The sequence below is a fragment of the Linepithema humile genome, chromosome 1 (genome assembly GCF_040581485.1).
Source record: "Linepithema humile isolate Giens D197 chromosome 1, Lhum_UNIL_v1.0, whole genome shotgun sequence".
NCBI lineage: Eukaryota > Metazoa > Arthropoda > Insecta > Hymenoptera > Formicidae > Linepithema > Linepithema humile.
In genome coordinates, this window is record NC_090128.1 from 18,879,439 (window position 1) to 18,894,823 (window position 15,385).

The window sequence follows — 15,385 nt, forward strand, 5'->3', positions numbered from 1 at the left end:
TTGCCCCGATTCTCGGCTTTCGGATTGGATGGTTAAGAATCGGTATATAAGTTCGCAAAGCCTTGGGTCACTGATCTAATATATTTGACAGTTTACGACTGTCGCGTGCCCTTGGTGTCGCGTGGAGAGTGCGACTAATGCATCTCGGTTTCCCAGACCTACTAAACACGTGCGCCGTATCAGGTGTCGCGCCTTCTCGGCATGCGACTGCGGTCATTCCCCGATCGTTACTCGGTAAAACCCTATCTACTAGTTAGAGTTTCCGTAGGTGGAATCCAAGAATATGACTAGTTGGTGCCAGTTTTTCTTTTTATCTCTTACTCTAACCGTCTGGAGTCGGTTAAGGACTCCAGCTACCGCGAAGTTTTGACTTTTACGGTTTTTCTGGCGACGATAGGCACGCTGAGCGGCCAAGGTATTTTGAAATATCCATGCTATTTTTCTCCGTGAGAAGATTCGAGCTCCTGGTGTCTCATGAGAAAAACAGCTCTGGCGTTATAATATTTCTTAAGAGTTTTGTTGGTTCCGCGTTTACTAGGTCTGGTATTTAATGAAAAGAAAAGAATCGTGTAGTCTGATCAGGACGTAACATTTCAATTTTTAATCTTTGCTAATACAATAGATCCGATATAAAGTGTGAATTGACGTAGTTCAATACCTTTAAAAAATTTAATGTTATTCAGGTTTCGTGGCCAACGAGCAAAATCTTTTGGTACTGAATTTCTTATAATCAATATTTCTCTATCGATGTCTTTTGTTTCAGTGTCAGAGAACCGAAAATTTTTTGGTCCTCTCATCCAAAATGTAATATCTCTTTTCATTGTTCCCAAATATACAAGATGTAGAGCATCAAGTGGTACTTGCGATACTAAACCGACATCAAGCTTTGCGAAAAGACTTGTTCCTTTATGAAATTCTTCGTCTACTTGGAGTTTAAAGCTTTCATCGGTTCGCAATTTACAATCTTCTTCCAAAAAAGCCATTCTTCGGTTTATGAATGTACCCTCTTGAACGCACTTTGTGCAACTGAAGTGTCCATTATGTCCTTTTATGCTTAATACAAATGATTTTGCCGACGCGTCACAAAATCTTGTTAACTTTTATTTTAACTACTTTGTTCTTGATTTTGATGCCATTTTCTTTCTCAAGATAAAGGAATTCCTCTATGAACTTCTTTAAAAATTCATCAGCACTAGCTGGTTTCGTATTCCCATGGTAAATGCCTGCCGCAAATGGCTTTCTTGCGTTTGTGTCAAATGTTGCTACATCAATTGCAACTAAAATTGGCCACAGTTGACTCCTTGAGCTGTTGAAAATCGGTATCCCATCTATGTTTATATTGACAGGTAATACTACTTCATTATCACTTTCCAGAAACGTATTTTGCTTTGTCTCGTTGATTTTATTTCTCAATCCAGCTTCGATACCGATGTGGCAGTACAAACCTGGAGAAACGCTTATAATGTCATACGGGCAGAAACTAGGAGTCTTTAAGAGAGAACGCAAGTCGAGTTCACAGTTTTGGAAATGTAATTCGTAATGTACGCAGCAAATCATTCATAGCACGTTGACTCAATAAGTGTCTATATTTGATGAACCATTCCTTTAACTCATTGATAGTATCAATCGCACTGTCTGCATTGCACTTGAAGGCATTTTCGAATGCAAGAAAGCAAAATTGTCCTTCCGGTTTACAGACATCCTGAAGATCATCATCGGTGTCGAGTCCCAGATAACACACAATATTGTATGAATATTCAATGTTGCATCAAATATATTTTGATGAGAATATTCTCGAAGAAATCATTTATATATGTCTGTAGAATATCCTTGTTTATAAAGAATATTCTATAAGCCTGCCCAGAATATGTTAAAATCAGCAATAGGAACATATTGTTTACATATTCCATAAATGTTCACTGAATATTCAAATGTACTGAAGATGTACATATAGATGACATTCAGAATGTATAGCAGAAAATAGATCAACATTTAACTTCTGTCAATTTCATTTCCGTTCCACTTCCGATCAGCACGTGCATTAATAGTTACGCAGTTAGTCTTGATTAGTCTGTACAATTCAAGCCGCAATTATAATTAATACAAAGATTCAATTAATCCAAAGGTAAGTTTAGATGTTAAGAGTTTTTTTAGTAAAAATGATTGCTTAAAATAATAGATTCTTTAACCTAATCCTAACATAATCTTAAAAGTACTGTCTTATAACAAATAATTTCTTGTTTTAGAAAGCCGAGCAAGACTTCTGGCTTTTCGAGTTTATCTTCAAAAATTTTTTCGAAAATAATATGAAACGTAGTAAAGCGACTTTTTATAGAAACATTAAAAGAGGAACCACAGCATGCTTAGAATGATATATTTTACTGTAAAAATGTGTGCAATTTTACAGATGTAATTATTTTGTTAAAAATATCAATTTTTATGTTTAAAACATATTATTGAAATAAAAAATTAAAACAATAAAAACTTTTGTTTAACATTTAATATTGGTAAAGTTGATTAAACCTTTTTTTTATATCAATGTAATTGCATAAATGTTTAGAATACTAAAAATAATTTAGTAGAATATTCAGTGAATGTTCTTTACATGGTATTAAATATCTTCTCTGAATATTTCTGAAATATAATAAAGAATATTTTTTCAACCTATCTGGAATATTAAAATTGGTCTCATTTGAACGTTCTATAAAGATTTAAAGAACATCTTTTAGTACATTAAAAGAATATTCTAATATTTTCAACAAATATTTATGGAATGTTTATAGAATGTGTTTGTGTTATTTGAGGTGTTTCAATGTATCGTATAGGTTCCTGATAATCAAAATTGGTTACCGCTTGACTATTATCGTCATGAATATTATCATTCTTACTAATTAGCATATTCGTTTCTAACATTGATGCGTTATTAGTTAATAGTGACAATTTGTTCATATTATCGCTTAATGTAACTGTTTTTGATTGTCGATTTAACCCAATTTTCATGAGTTCTTTTTGTATCAACCGACGCATATGCCGCTTGCTTACGAAAAACCTATTTTTGATGAATTTTTTATTACTAGGCATTGTTAATTTATAAATTTGCGTCAATAAATTTGCGTTTAGGCAATAACAATTTTTACGTCAGAAATATATGAAATTCACGAGAGAATATAGACACACGAGATACACACGATAACCATTCATCGAGATCTTTGAGGTTATATTATGTGCGATTCTTCCAATAAAATATATAGATTATATAAATTACATTATTGCATATATGTAGGGGAAGGTGGGGTAAAACGGACCGCGGGGTAAAATGGTCCATTTGCTAGATCTTATTAGTAAGTACCTCTATCTGCTGGATAAACATAAAATTAATTTCCTTTTTGATGCTTTTTAACTGTTTAAAAATTACGTCATTATATCATAAGACTATCATAAGTTATTTATAAAGAAACGTCAAATTCTTGCAAATAGATCTCGTGATCTAATTTCTTAGTATTACATTTTAAGTGACTAAGATTGCAAAACTTAATATTTTTAAATTTTTCTACAAGTTCCATATTTCTGGTTATTGAGAAGTAATATTTCATCAGTTACATTTAAAAAATAATTTTGATACAGGTAAATAAAAATAAGATAATATTAATGTTGTCATGTGGGGTAAAATGGACCAATTTAAATGGGGTAAAACGGACCAATTTATATATTTGTTCTACTTATATTTTCTACTTATACTTTCTACTTATAGTTTTCTGCTTATATATTTGCTCTGATTTGAGAAATATTTTACATCTCATTTTTTTTTACTGAAAAAAGCTATGAAAAATAAAAAACGCACTGTTAAAAGTAGAAGAAATTTGAAATTTATTGAAAATAATGTCTCCAAATAAAAACAGATTTTATAATAATTATTTATTTTATTTACATGCTTTATTTTAAAATGTTATATTTAATGTTATATTTAATATAAACGTTAAAAATTATAAAGATTATAATTATTTTAAAGATTTGTGTGTATAATAAAATGATTAATGTTAAATTAATTTCTATTCTTATTCAAAAATATTTAATAAATACTATATAGTTTTGATTTTGAGTTGATCAGTTAAATTATTTCTTGATCCATATTATCTCGGCTTGGTCCATTTTACCCCATGGGATGGTCCATTTTACCCCACCTATAGGGTAAAACGGACCAAAATTAAGTTTTTAAAAATCTTAATAATAATTCAAACTTTTGCAAATTTTGAAAATTTAACATTATAATCTTATAATAAACATTCTACAGTTTCTTCATGCTAAATTTCAGTTATTTTTTGTCATTAATATAAAAAATATAACCATTTTTGCTTAGGGGGTCCGTCTTACCCCACCTTCCCCTATATATACTTATTTCACGAACTTCATCTTCCTCAGCAGTCATTGCACAATCTATATTTGCAACAAAATAAATAACGGATAATAAACTTATTTATTATTTCTGTTCTTCTATGCACAACAAACAATGAAACAATCCAACAACTCACGCCGCTCAAAATCTAACGTTGCTATAATGTTACAAAATATTATGTTTCATAAAATATATTTTCGTAACATTAAACATGTATTTTTAAAATATCGCATGTATAACATTGCAATCATGTTTTTAGATGTTATTGAAGTAGTCGTTTCAATGCAATGTTTTCTACGCGTTGTGAAACGTTTGTTTTAAAACGTTTCTAGTTAGCATATTAACTGCAAAAATGTTACATTTACGGTATGTTTCGTGAATGTTGCAAATAAGATGTTATTTATAAAATGTTAATAAAACATCCCATTAATATTCATTATAGACGTTTCAAAATTGCAGAATTACTGCAAAAATGTAATGTTCCATAAATGTTTCATGTTTAGTGGGTAAAGTAAAATAAACAATTATTGTAAGAGAAAAAAACATATATATGTATATATACATGTAACACATTTATAGTAATTACATTACTTAATATAAGTCCTGCTTGTAAACATTGTTTAAAAAAAATTAAATATTACATATGATATTAAATATTATATGATAATCCTACCATCGTTTTATCATTATATTATCTTATTATAATAATTTGCATGGTGATATCAATGGCCCTATTTCTCATCATTTTTCATCTCCAAATCTTTGTTTCTTCTATTATCCGAATGTTTCATAAATATGCGCAACAATTCTCTACGAAAGTTCTTCCCAATTGCGCAATAAAGAAAAAAGTTTATTCCGTAATTTGTTAACCATAATAATTTGCTGATGAAAAAAAGTGGGTATAAAAGTTTATCATCACGGATCTGTAAAGATAATTATTATTATTATCACTTATCGTTAAAAAATTATAAACAATAATATAGTTTTTATATAAATTAAGTTGAACAATAGAAATAATAAAAAAACAATTTTAATTGTGGAAAAACTTAATTAATAGCTTTCCATAATATGTAAAATGCGATTTTGAAGTAAAGAAACCCTGAATTTAATGGTTGATTTTAAAAAAAAAGTAATTACCTCTTGTATCTTATCCAAGAGAATAAATTGTCGGAAAATTAGGTAAGGTGTATTTAAACATATGAATATGCTTGAAATGATAACAAGCATTTTTGTGACTTTAATGTGTGATGTTCACCGTCCGAACTTTGTGTTTTCCTATTCGATGCAGCAGAACTTAAAATCAAGTTTCTTCGGATACGATTATGCTTGCGGATGTTATGCATTATTAGAGCATTAAGAATTGCTATCACTGTTGCAGGTAAAACAAATGTTATAATAGTATTAATAGTATTTAAAATCCACCACCAGTAGTTGTAGTTTGTCAACTCATTTTCGTCATGAAGCCAGTAGATTGCATTCATAGTAAACCATGGGATAGAGTATGAAACAGCTAAACCCGCCAGTCCGATCGCCACAATTTTCGCTCGTTTGACTGTGCACACGGAGCGACGAAGTAGCGGCCACTTGATCGCTACATATCGTTGAACAGTAAAGGCCACTACAATCCACACACTCAAAAAAGCAAATAACATTCGCAAACCATTCATATAGATCATAGGGATAGTGTAACAACGTAACATCTCACACATAGGATATACTATTCTGGCAAATTTAGTGTCGAATAACGTTACTAAAAAACCAATGTCGCTTATTGAAAGTGCACCTAAATAGATGCTGGACGAGGAGTAACAGAGCTTCGTGCAGAAAAATATATATACGGATAGACTGTTTCCCAACAAAGAAATGCACACTAAAATCGGTAGGTAGTAAAATAATATCTCTTCAACAATGTCAGTTGCAATGAATAAACGAATTTCTTCTTTATAATTCTCATAGTTTTCAGATACATTTGCGTCACTCATTTTTGCGTACTGATGATTAATGATTTTTTAAATCGTTTGCAGCAATTTTTAATGAAAAATGAGATTTATCATTGGAAACTAATTATTATTAGATTATTATTAGAACTTAATTATTAGATAATCATTAAGTTATTTCAACTCATTTTTTGAAGTACATTGTAATAAGAAATGTACACTGTTGTTCACTGTGACTGAAGACCGATTAAGCTGTTTTAAGAACTGGTGCATCATATATACGGTATCGTGCGTGGTAAAACAAGTTAATTAAATTTTTTAATATGATAATTTTAATTAAATTCTTTTATTTAAACATTGTTAATTATATATATTTTCTTAATTGGAAACAATTTTAATTACTTTCTTTTTTAATTGTGTAATGTATGATTTCTGAATAACAAAAGAAACAATAAAAAATATTTCCTGTTTTCATATTCCGGGAGAACAACATAAAAATGCAAAAAAAAAGTATAAATTGAAAAACAAAGACGTATATATATAATGCGTTCATTTTTTAATGAGCATTATCGTAAATATTTAAAAAATAAGATATTTATTATATGATATAATTGTACCACCCTGTTTCATTATTATTTTATTATAATTGCATGATAGCATCAGTTACATTAGTCCTCATAATTTTTGTCATTATGTGTTCGTTTCTTCTAGTATCTGAATGTTTCATAAACATGCAGATCAATTCTTTACGAAAATTCTTCCCAAATGTGCAGTAGAGAAGAAAGTTTATTCTGTAATTGGCTTGCTATAGTAAGTTGCTGATAAACAGAATAAAGTCAAAATAGGTACTGTAGATCTGTAAACATGATTAATATCGTTATTAACTTATCGTTAAAGAATTATAAACAATAATACAGTTTTTATATCAATTAAAGTTTATATTGAGTTAAACATTAAGAATAATAAAAAAAAATTTAAATTTTTGGAAAAATAATATAATAGCTTTTTATAATATGTAAAATGCGTTTTTAAAGCTTTAAAAAAACTTTGATGGTTTCCAGAATGATCGGCCTTTACTATTCAACAATATATAGTGATCAAGTAGCCATTACTTCGTCAATCCGTGGACACAGTCCTTGTGATTATCTCGATAATCCGATTATTGTAATCGAGATTAGCAGCTTTTTACTGTATACAATGTTATTTAATGGTTAATTCTTTATAATAGCAATTACCTTTAGTGTCTCATTGAAAACAAGAAGTTGGCAGGAAATTTGAAAAGATGCATTTAAACGTATGAATATGCTGCAAATGATTTTTCAATAATAAAAGTTAATACGTACGCCATAGTTGCTACAAAGTGTAACGACTTCTATAGGTACATTCAAACATATAAATAAATTTGAAATGAGAACAAGCATTTTTGTGACTGCAATGTGTGATGCTTCGTTGTCAGATCTTTGTGTTTCCTCATTGGAAGCCGAAGAACTTAAAATCAAGTTTCTTCGGATACGATTTTGCTTGCGAATATTGTACATTATTAAAGTATTAAAAACTACTACCATTGTTGCAGGTAAGACAAACGATATAATAGTATCAATGGTGCTTAAAATTGTTTTCCAGAATTGTTTTAAATTTGTTATGTCATCTTTTGTACTAAATTTCATGCAGAAAAAATTACTGCTCACAATATACCATGGAATAGAGAATAAAACTGCTAATCCCGCCAGTCCAGTCAATATGATTATCGCTCGTTTAACTGTGCATAAAGAGCGACGAAGTAGCGGCCACTTGATCACTATATATCGTTGAACTGTAAAAATCACTACAATCCACACACTCAGAAAACAAAATAAATATTGCAAATTAAACCATAGAATTAGCAACCAACATTCCTGAGTTATAAGTTCCATCTGTCTAAACCACCTCACGAATACCATCACCAACACACCAATGTCGCTCATCGCAAGTGCACCCAAGTAGATACTGGATAAGTTGTAACGTACACACAGAAAAATACATACTGTATTTAAGTAAATATTACTTGTTTTAAGTATTTTATAAGTTCATATATCCGCAAATCTATCGTAAGTTTATCATAAGCATCAAATTTATTCAAAATATATTTTGATCCCAGTAAGTTTAATACTTCAATCAAGAATATTAAATTAAAAAAAGAATTCTATTTGCTTATTAAATTAACCAAATCTGACTTTTCTTCGATACAATTTTATAATATTCTTCACCAAAAACTAATTACTTCTTTTGAGTATATGATAATGAGTTTATCAAAAATTTGTGATGAGTATATATATTTTAAGACTATTATCAAGAAAATATTCTTTATTAAAGATAATTGTTACTTAAAAAAGGAAAAGTAAGCCGAGTAATTACTTTTCTTAGCAATAGAATGATATTTTTCTGTGTGTAGTTTTGTGCGTAAGAGCACATACATGGATAGACTGTTGCCCAGCAAAGAAAGACACAGAAAAATCGGTACGTAGTACTTATTAATGTGCCCAATCACATTTAATGCTGGATTATATTCGTCGCTTATCCTTGCGTATTGATTTTGAATCTGTTACTTCGGTTGTTAACGAGATAAAAAACAGAAAGTGTCTGAACGTAGAGTGGATAAAACCTTGTGTCATACACAATGTCAAACAATTCTGTGTTAATGTAAACAGTTTAATTATAAACCGGTTTATGTAAACCGGTTCGAGTGAAAAATTGTCAGCGCATTTTACGTTGAAGTAATATAAAATCGATACCGCCGTATGATTGGAAAACTGGCTACAACCCCGTGTTTTGTTTTATTTTTAATTTTATATAATATAAGTGTGATTTAGTCAAATATGTACTACTGTATTATTCACCGTTACTCCAGATTAATTAAGCCTTCTTAATGCTATAGTTACTAAGATTTGGAGACATTATATCATTTTAGATCAAACGTCTGTTATACACTGTACTATTTTTAAGCTTGTCTAGTGGTTTAAAGCAGACTTTATTTGTATTATTAAAAATTATAATTTAGATATAAATTAAAAATTCTTGCTGTCACTCATGTGGCTAACATCGGGCTCTCATAAAAACCGATGAGTGACACATATAATATGTTGCGTGGTAACAAAAGTTGATGATTAAATATTTTAAGAAGACAATTTTATTTAGATTTTTTATTTAAACAACGTTAACTGCAATGTCAACATATATTTTTAATTTAAAAAAACTTTAATTAATCTCTGTTTTAATTGTGTAATATATAATTCCTAAAGCATCAAGTTAAAAATTATAAAGTAAAATAAGAATTTATTCTATAAATTTAAATAACAAAAATATATATACATGTAACACATTTATTACTTAATGTAAATGCTATATGTAAACATTGTTTTGAAAAGTTAAATATAATACGATAATTCTACCGTCGTATTTTATCACAATTGTAATTGCATGATAGTATTAATCACACCACTCGTTATAATCTTTTATTTTTATAATCTCTTTGATGTCTTTACGTTTCTGCTAATGTCCGAATATTTCGTAAACATCTGGATTAATTGTTTGCGAAATTTCTTTCAAGTTGTATAATAAACAACAAAATTTATTGCAAAATTTGCTGTCTAAATGCAACTACTGACGAATACAGTAAGTTATGGAATTGAATCATAAATTATCTGCAAACATGATTATTACCGTTATATATCATAATTAGAGAAACATAAATATTAATACGGTTTTTATATCAATTAAATTTATGTTGTCTTAACAGTAATGCGTATTATTTTGGCATGCATTTTGTTCATATACAAACTTCTAACTTCTAACTTCTAACTTCTAACAGCAGCATAAAAATATTGTATAATATAATAAAGCAAATGTTAGTAACCAACTATTTGACAAGTACAGTTATATTTTTTTTTTTTTTAGTATCGTTTAAGAGTTTAATATTTATAAATAATTATAATTACTTTTTTTTATTATGTAGTCATGTATGTAAATGTGTTCGACTATTGTATCATTTATCTTATTGTTAGCAAATGTAACGATTAAACATTAAAAATTTTTAAAGCAAAATTCAGTTTTAGAGAAAAGTTAATTAATATTCTTTTTTAATATGTAGAATATTGCTTACAGAGAATACATTTTTAGTAAAGAAACTATGTATTTAATTAAATAGTAAATAATTAGATAATATTTCAAAATTTTTTTCTAATATATAATATAACATAATATATAATATATATAATATGTAATATATATATTTTAATTAGATTTTTTGAAGTCGCTTTGTTATTATATTACCTTATATATTACCTTTTTTGAAGTGTTTTGTTATTATATTACCTTATAATTGCATGATTGAGTAATAATCGCACTAATCATTGAAATTTTCCATCTCCATATTTTCATTTCTTCTAGTATCTGAATTTCGTAAACATGCGGATCAATTCTTTGCGAAAATTCTTCCCAGTTGCACAATACAAAACAACGTTTATTCCACAATTTGCTAGCCATAATAATTCGACGATGTACTCAATTATGACACAATATGTACCACAGATCTGTAAATGATTAGTATCGTTACAATTAACTATTATCGAAAAATTGTAAAGAATAATACAGTTTTTGTATTAATTTTCATTATATTTAGTAAAATGTTAAGAATAGTAGAAAAAACTTGAATTAAAAGAAATTTATTAACCTTTTATAATATGTAAAATGCATTTTTAAAGAAATCTTGTATTTAATAGTTGGTTTTTCTTTAACAATAAATGTTAATACGTACGCCATAGTAGTCACAAAGATCAACGACGTATGTAGGTACATTCAAACATATGAATAACGTTGAAATGATAACAAGCATTTTTGTGACTTCAATGTGGGACGCTTCATTGTCAGAACTTTGTGTGTTCTTATTGGAAGCAAAGAAACTTGAAATCATGTCTTTTCGGATACGATTTTGCTTGCGAATGTTGTATACTATTAGAACATTAAAAATCACTATCGTTGTTGCAGGTAAGAAACACGTTATAATAGCATCAATGATACTTAAAATCCACCACCAGTACATTAAGTTCTCATCTACATACAAAATTGTGTAACTTATGTTTAGCATAATAAACGATGGGATTGTTGCAGGTAAGTAAGTCGTTATAATAGTATCATTGATAATAGTATCATTGAAATAAGAAATCTTTGACCAGTGAAACATTTCTTCCTCATCTGCATCTGAATTTGTGTAAATTATGTATAGTAAAATAAACACTGGGATAGAGAGTAAAACTGCTAATCCCGCTAGTCCAATTACTATGTTTTTCGCTCGAGTAACTGTGCACAAGGAGCAACAAAGTAGCGGCCACTGGACTACTATATATCGTTGAACTGTAAAGACCACTACTATCCACACACTCAGAAAAGAAAATAAATAAATCGAACCATTCAATAGGACTAGCAACCAATAGTCCACAGTTATAATTTTCATGACCACAAACCACTGTATGAATGTTATCACCAACATTCCAGTGTCGCTCATCGCAAGTGCACCCAAGTAGATGCTGGATGACTTGTAACGTAGTTTTGTGCAAAAGAGCACACACACGGATAGACTGTTGCCCAGCAAAGAAAGACACAAGAAAATCGGTAAGTAGTACTTCTTAATGAGTTCCATCACATTCAATTCTGGATTATGTTTGTCGTCCATCTTTGCGAGAGATTTTGAATTGTTAGCAGCAGTTGTTAACAAGATAAAAAGCAGAAAGTGTCTGAACGTAGAGTGGATAAAACCTTGTGTCATACACAATGTCAAATAATTCTGTATTAATATAAATAGTTCAGTTATAAACCGGTTTATATATAAACCGGTTGGATTGAAAAATTGTCAGCGCGTTTTACGTTGTAGTAATATAAAATCGATACCGCCGTATGATTGAAAAGCTGGCTACAGCTCCATGTTTTGTTTTATTTTTAAATTTACATAATATAAGTGTGATTTAGTCAAATATGTACTGCTGTATTATTCACCGTTACTCCAGATTAATTAAGCCTTCTTAATGCTATACCCAATAAACATTAGGACATTCTATGTACGTCCTATGTACTCAGTAAACATTCGATATCCTATGTATATACATGAAATATCCATAATGTGAAAAAAATGTACTGTATGTATATACTATGTACATACATATGATATACGCTGATGTAGATACATTTGTGGATATACATAAGATATCTTATAGATATACATAGAATGTATATTCGAACGAGATCGCTGCCTGTATATACATAGAATATACCTCGTGTAAAAAGTTCTGAAAATATATGGCATGAACAATGTAAAGGCAGTCGATACATCCATCCTAACTAACATTGAGTCTAACGACGGAGGTAACAGGACGGAATCTTTCCCTTTCAGAAAAGCGGTAGGAAGCCTTCTCTATCTCACCGTTAAAACAAGACTAGATCTAAGTTTTGCGGTAACATATAATAGTAGAAATACTCAAAAACCTTCTAATGTAGATGTAATTAATGTTAAGAGAATTTTAAGAATATTTACAGGGAACTAAACATTTAGGAATAGCGTATAATAATAAAGAAAGTATAGAGATACTTAAAGGTTATTGCGATGCAGATTATGCAGGAGATGTAGAAAGCAGAAAAAGCACATCAGGATATGTCATAGAATTTTGCGGAGGATCGATAAGCTGGGCATCGAGAAAGCAACCTATCGTTGCATTGTCGAGTACAGAGGCAGAATTTATTTCAGCTACTAACTGTAAAGAGTTATTATACTTAAAAGGCGTTTTAGAGGCACTCTTAAACAAAACTGTAAATATTGAAATGTATATAGATAATCAAAGTGCAATCAGACTTATTAAAACAGAAATATTTAATAGAAGATCAAAATATACAGATGTGCGATTCCATTTCATAAGCGAAAAGGTTCAGGAAAACAATATAAATATTGTGTACTGTAACACCAACGATCAGATAGCAGACATTTTTACAAAGGAGCAATTAGGAGCAATTAAATTTAAAAAGTTCAGAGACATGTTAGTACAGTAAGATTATATCACTATATGTAAATTTACATATTCAATTTCTTTAATGTTGATTTATTTAGTTATTTTTTTTTAAGAAGAAAATAAGATTAAAAAGAGATGTTGAATTTAGTAACCTTATTTTTAAATAAAGCGCTGAAAGTTTTACCTTTTCAAGGAAATAGAGTGCATGTGTATACACTGACGTGTAGCGTTTATATTCGCGGTGACGTGAAGGACGTCTTCTAACGTCTGTGAGCGCTTTTAGTAAAGGTGATAGGAGAAATCTTAGCTTGCGAAGAATTAAAATTGTATGAAAGAATTGTATATTAACTTTTTGTAGAAATATATCTTTTTGTCTTCGTTACTCGATAAGTGTGTTTTACTGGATAAATCCACTGACTCGATAAAAATTAAAAACTTTCAACATAAAATAAACAATTATTGTATAAAATAAGAAAACAAATATATATATATATATATATATATATATATATGTGTATGTATACATGTAACACGTATATTATTTAACATTACGCTATTCGTAAATATTGTTTCAAAACATTAAATATCTACGATAATTTTATCATCTTCTTATCATTATATAATCTTATTATAATTGCATGGTATCAATCACGCTATTTCTCATAATTTTTCAATTCGATGATGTCTTTGTTCCTTCCAATGTCTGAACGTTTCGTAAACTTGCGGATTAATTCTTTGCGAAAATTCTTTCCAGTTGCACAATAGACAACAAACTTTGTTGCAAAATTTGCTATACATATAACCAATAGCTAATAAAATATTTTATGGTTGAATCATAAATCATTTGTAAGCATAATTATTACCGTTATCTGTCATTGTTAAAAAAATACAAACAATAGTACGGTTTTTATATCAATTAAATTTATATAAGAAATATAATAGAGAATGGCATCGAGAGCCGTCGTAAAATGTTAGTGCTAAGTTTTTAATTTATTTTCATAAAGAATTTTTTAATCAATTAGTCTACAAGAGACAGTTAGATTGTACACCGATCTCAGATCGAGATACCTAATGTGTACGAAATTATAAGTATATTGTTCTCATATATCGAGAAACATTAACTTACATATAGGAATTATTGGAGAGAAAGAAAGAGAGAAAAAATATCTGGGCGCGAGTGGCTAAGCCGTGAATTGAACCCGGGTCTTCTGCTTGCCGGGCGAATTTTTTCTCTCTTCCTTTCTCTCCAATAATTCCTATATGTAAGTTAATGTTTCTCGATATATGAAAACAATATACTTATTATACTAATATACTTATTATATATACTTATAATTTCGGACACATTAGGTATCTCGATCTGAGATCGGTGTACAATCTAACTGTCTCTTGTAGACTAGTTTATTAAAAAATTCTTTATGAAAATAAATTAAAAATTTAGCACACTAACATCCTGCGACGGCTCTCGATGCCATTCTATTATATTTCTTGAAATTATAGGGCTTTTACATTATATGTGTTTAAATTTATATAGTTTTAACAGTAAAGCGTGGTATTTTTACAGGCTTTTGTTCAGAAACTTCTAACTTTATAAAAATATTGTATAATGCAATATGGTAAATGTCTCAGTAATTTAACAGGCAATTGTTTTTTTTTTAATTTTTCTTTAATATTGTTCGATGGTTTAATATTTATAAATAATTATAATATCTCTTTTGTCAATATGTAGTCAAATATGTAGTTATGTCCGACTATTGGAGTATTTATCTTATTGTTAATACATATAAAGCGTGATTAAACATTAGGAGAATTTTAAAATAAAATTTGAATTTAAAAAAAGTTAATCAATATTATATGTAGAATACCGCTTTACAGAGAATACATTTTTAAAGTAAAAAAACTGTGTAGTTGATAATTAGATTTCGAAAAGTTTTTTCAAAACTTTATAAGTAATAAGACAAATTTAATTAGATTTTTTTATTTCAATATTTGTTCGTTGGTGGCTCGCCGTGCGGTAGAATGGC

The 15,385-nt window shown here is 29.0% G+C and overlaps 2 protein-coding genes across 2 annotated transcripts; both read right to left on the reverse strand.

Annotated features, from left to right (window-relative positions):
- Positions 1–1,080: 1,080 nt before the first annotated feature.
- Positions 1,081–1,557, reverse strand: LOC136997035 (uncharacterized). The gene has a single exon (XM_067347180.1). It carries the CDS (start codon positions 1,555–1,557, stop codon positions 1,081–1,083), a length of 477 nt encoding a protein of 158 aa, XP_067203281.1.
- Positions 1,558–6,010: 4,453 nt separating this feature from the next.
- LOC105675094 (G-protein coupled receptor daf-37-like) lies at positions 6,011–14,268 on the reverse strand. The gene is made up of 3 exons (XM_067351049.1): positions 11,123–14,268; positions 10,681–10,898; positions 6,011–7,186 (listed from the first exon to the last, which is right to left on the reverse strand). The coding sequence occupies exons 1-2, from the start codon at positions 12,128–12,130 to the stop codon at positions 10,752–10,754; spliced, it is 1,155 nt and encodes a 384-aa protein (XP_067207150.1). The 5' UTR covers positions 12,131–14,268; the 3' UTR covers positions 6,011–7,186; positions 10,681–10,751.
- Positions 14,269–15,385: the final 1,117 nt, after the last annotated feature.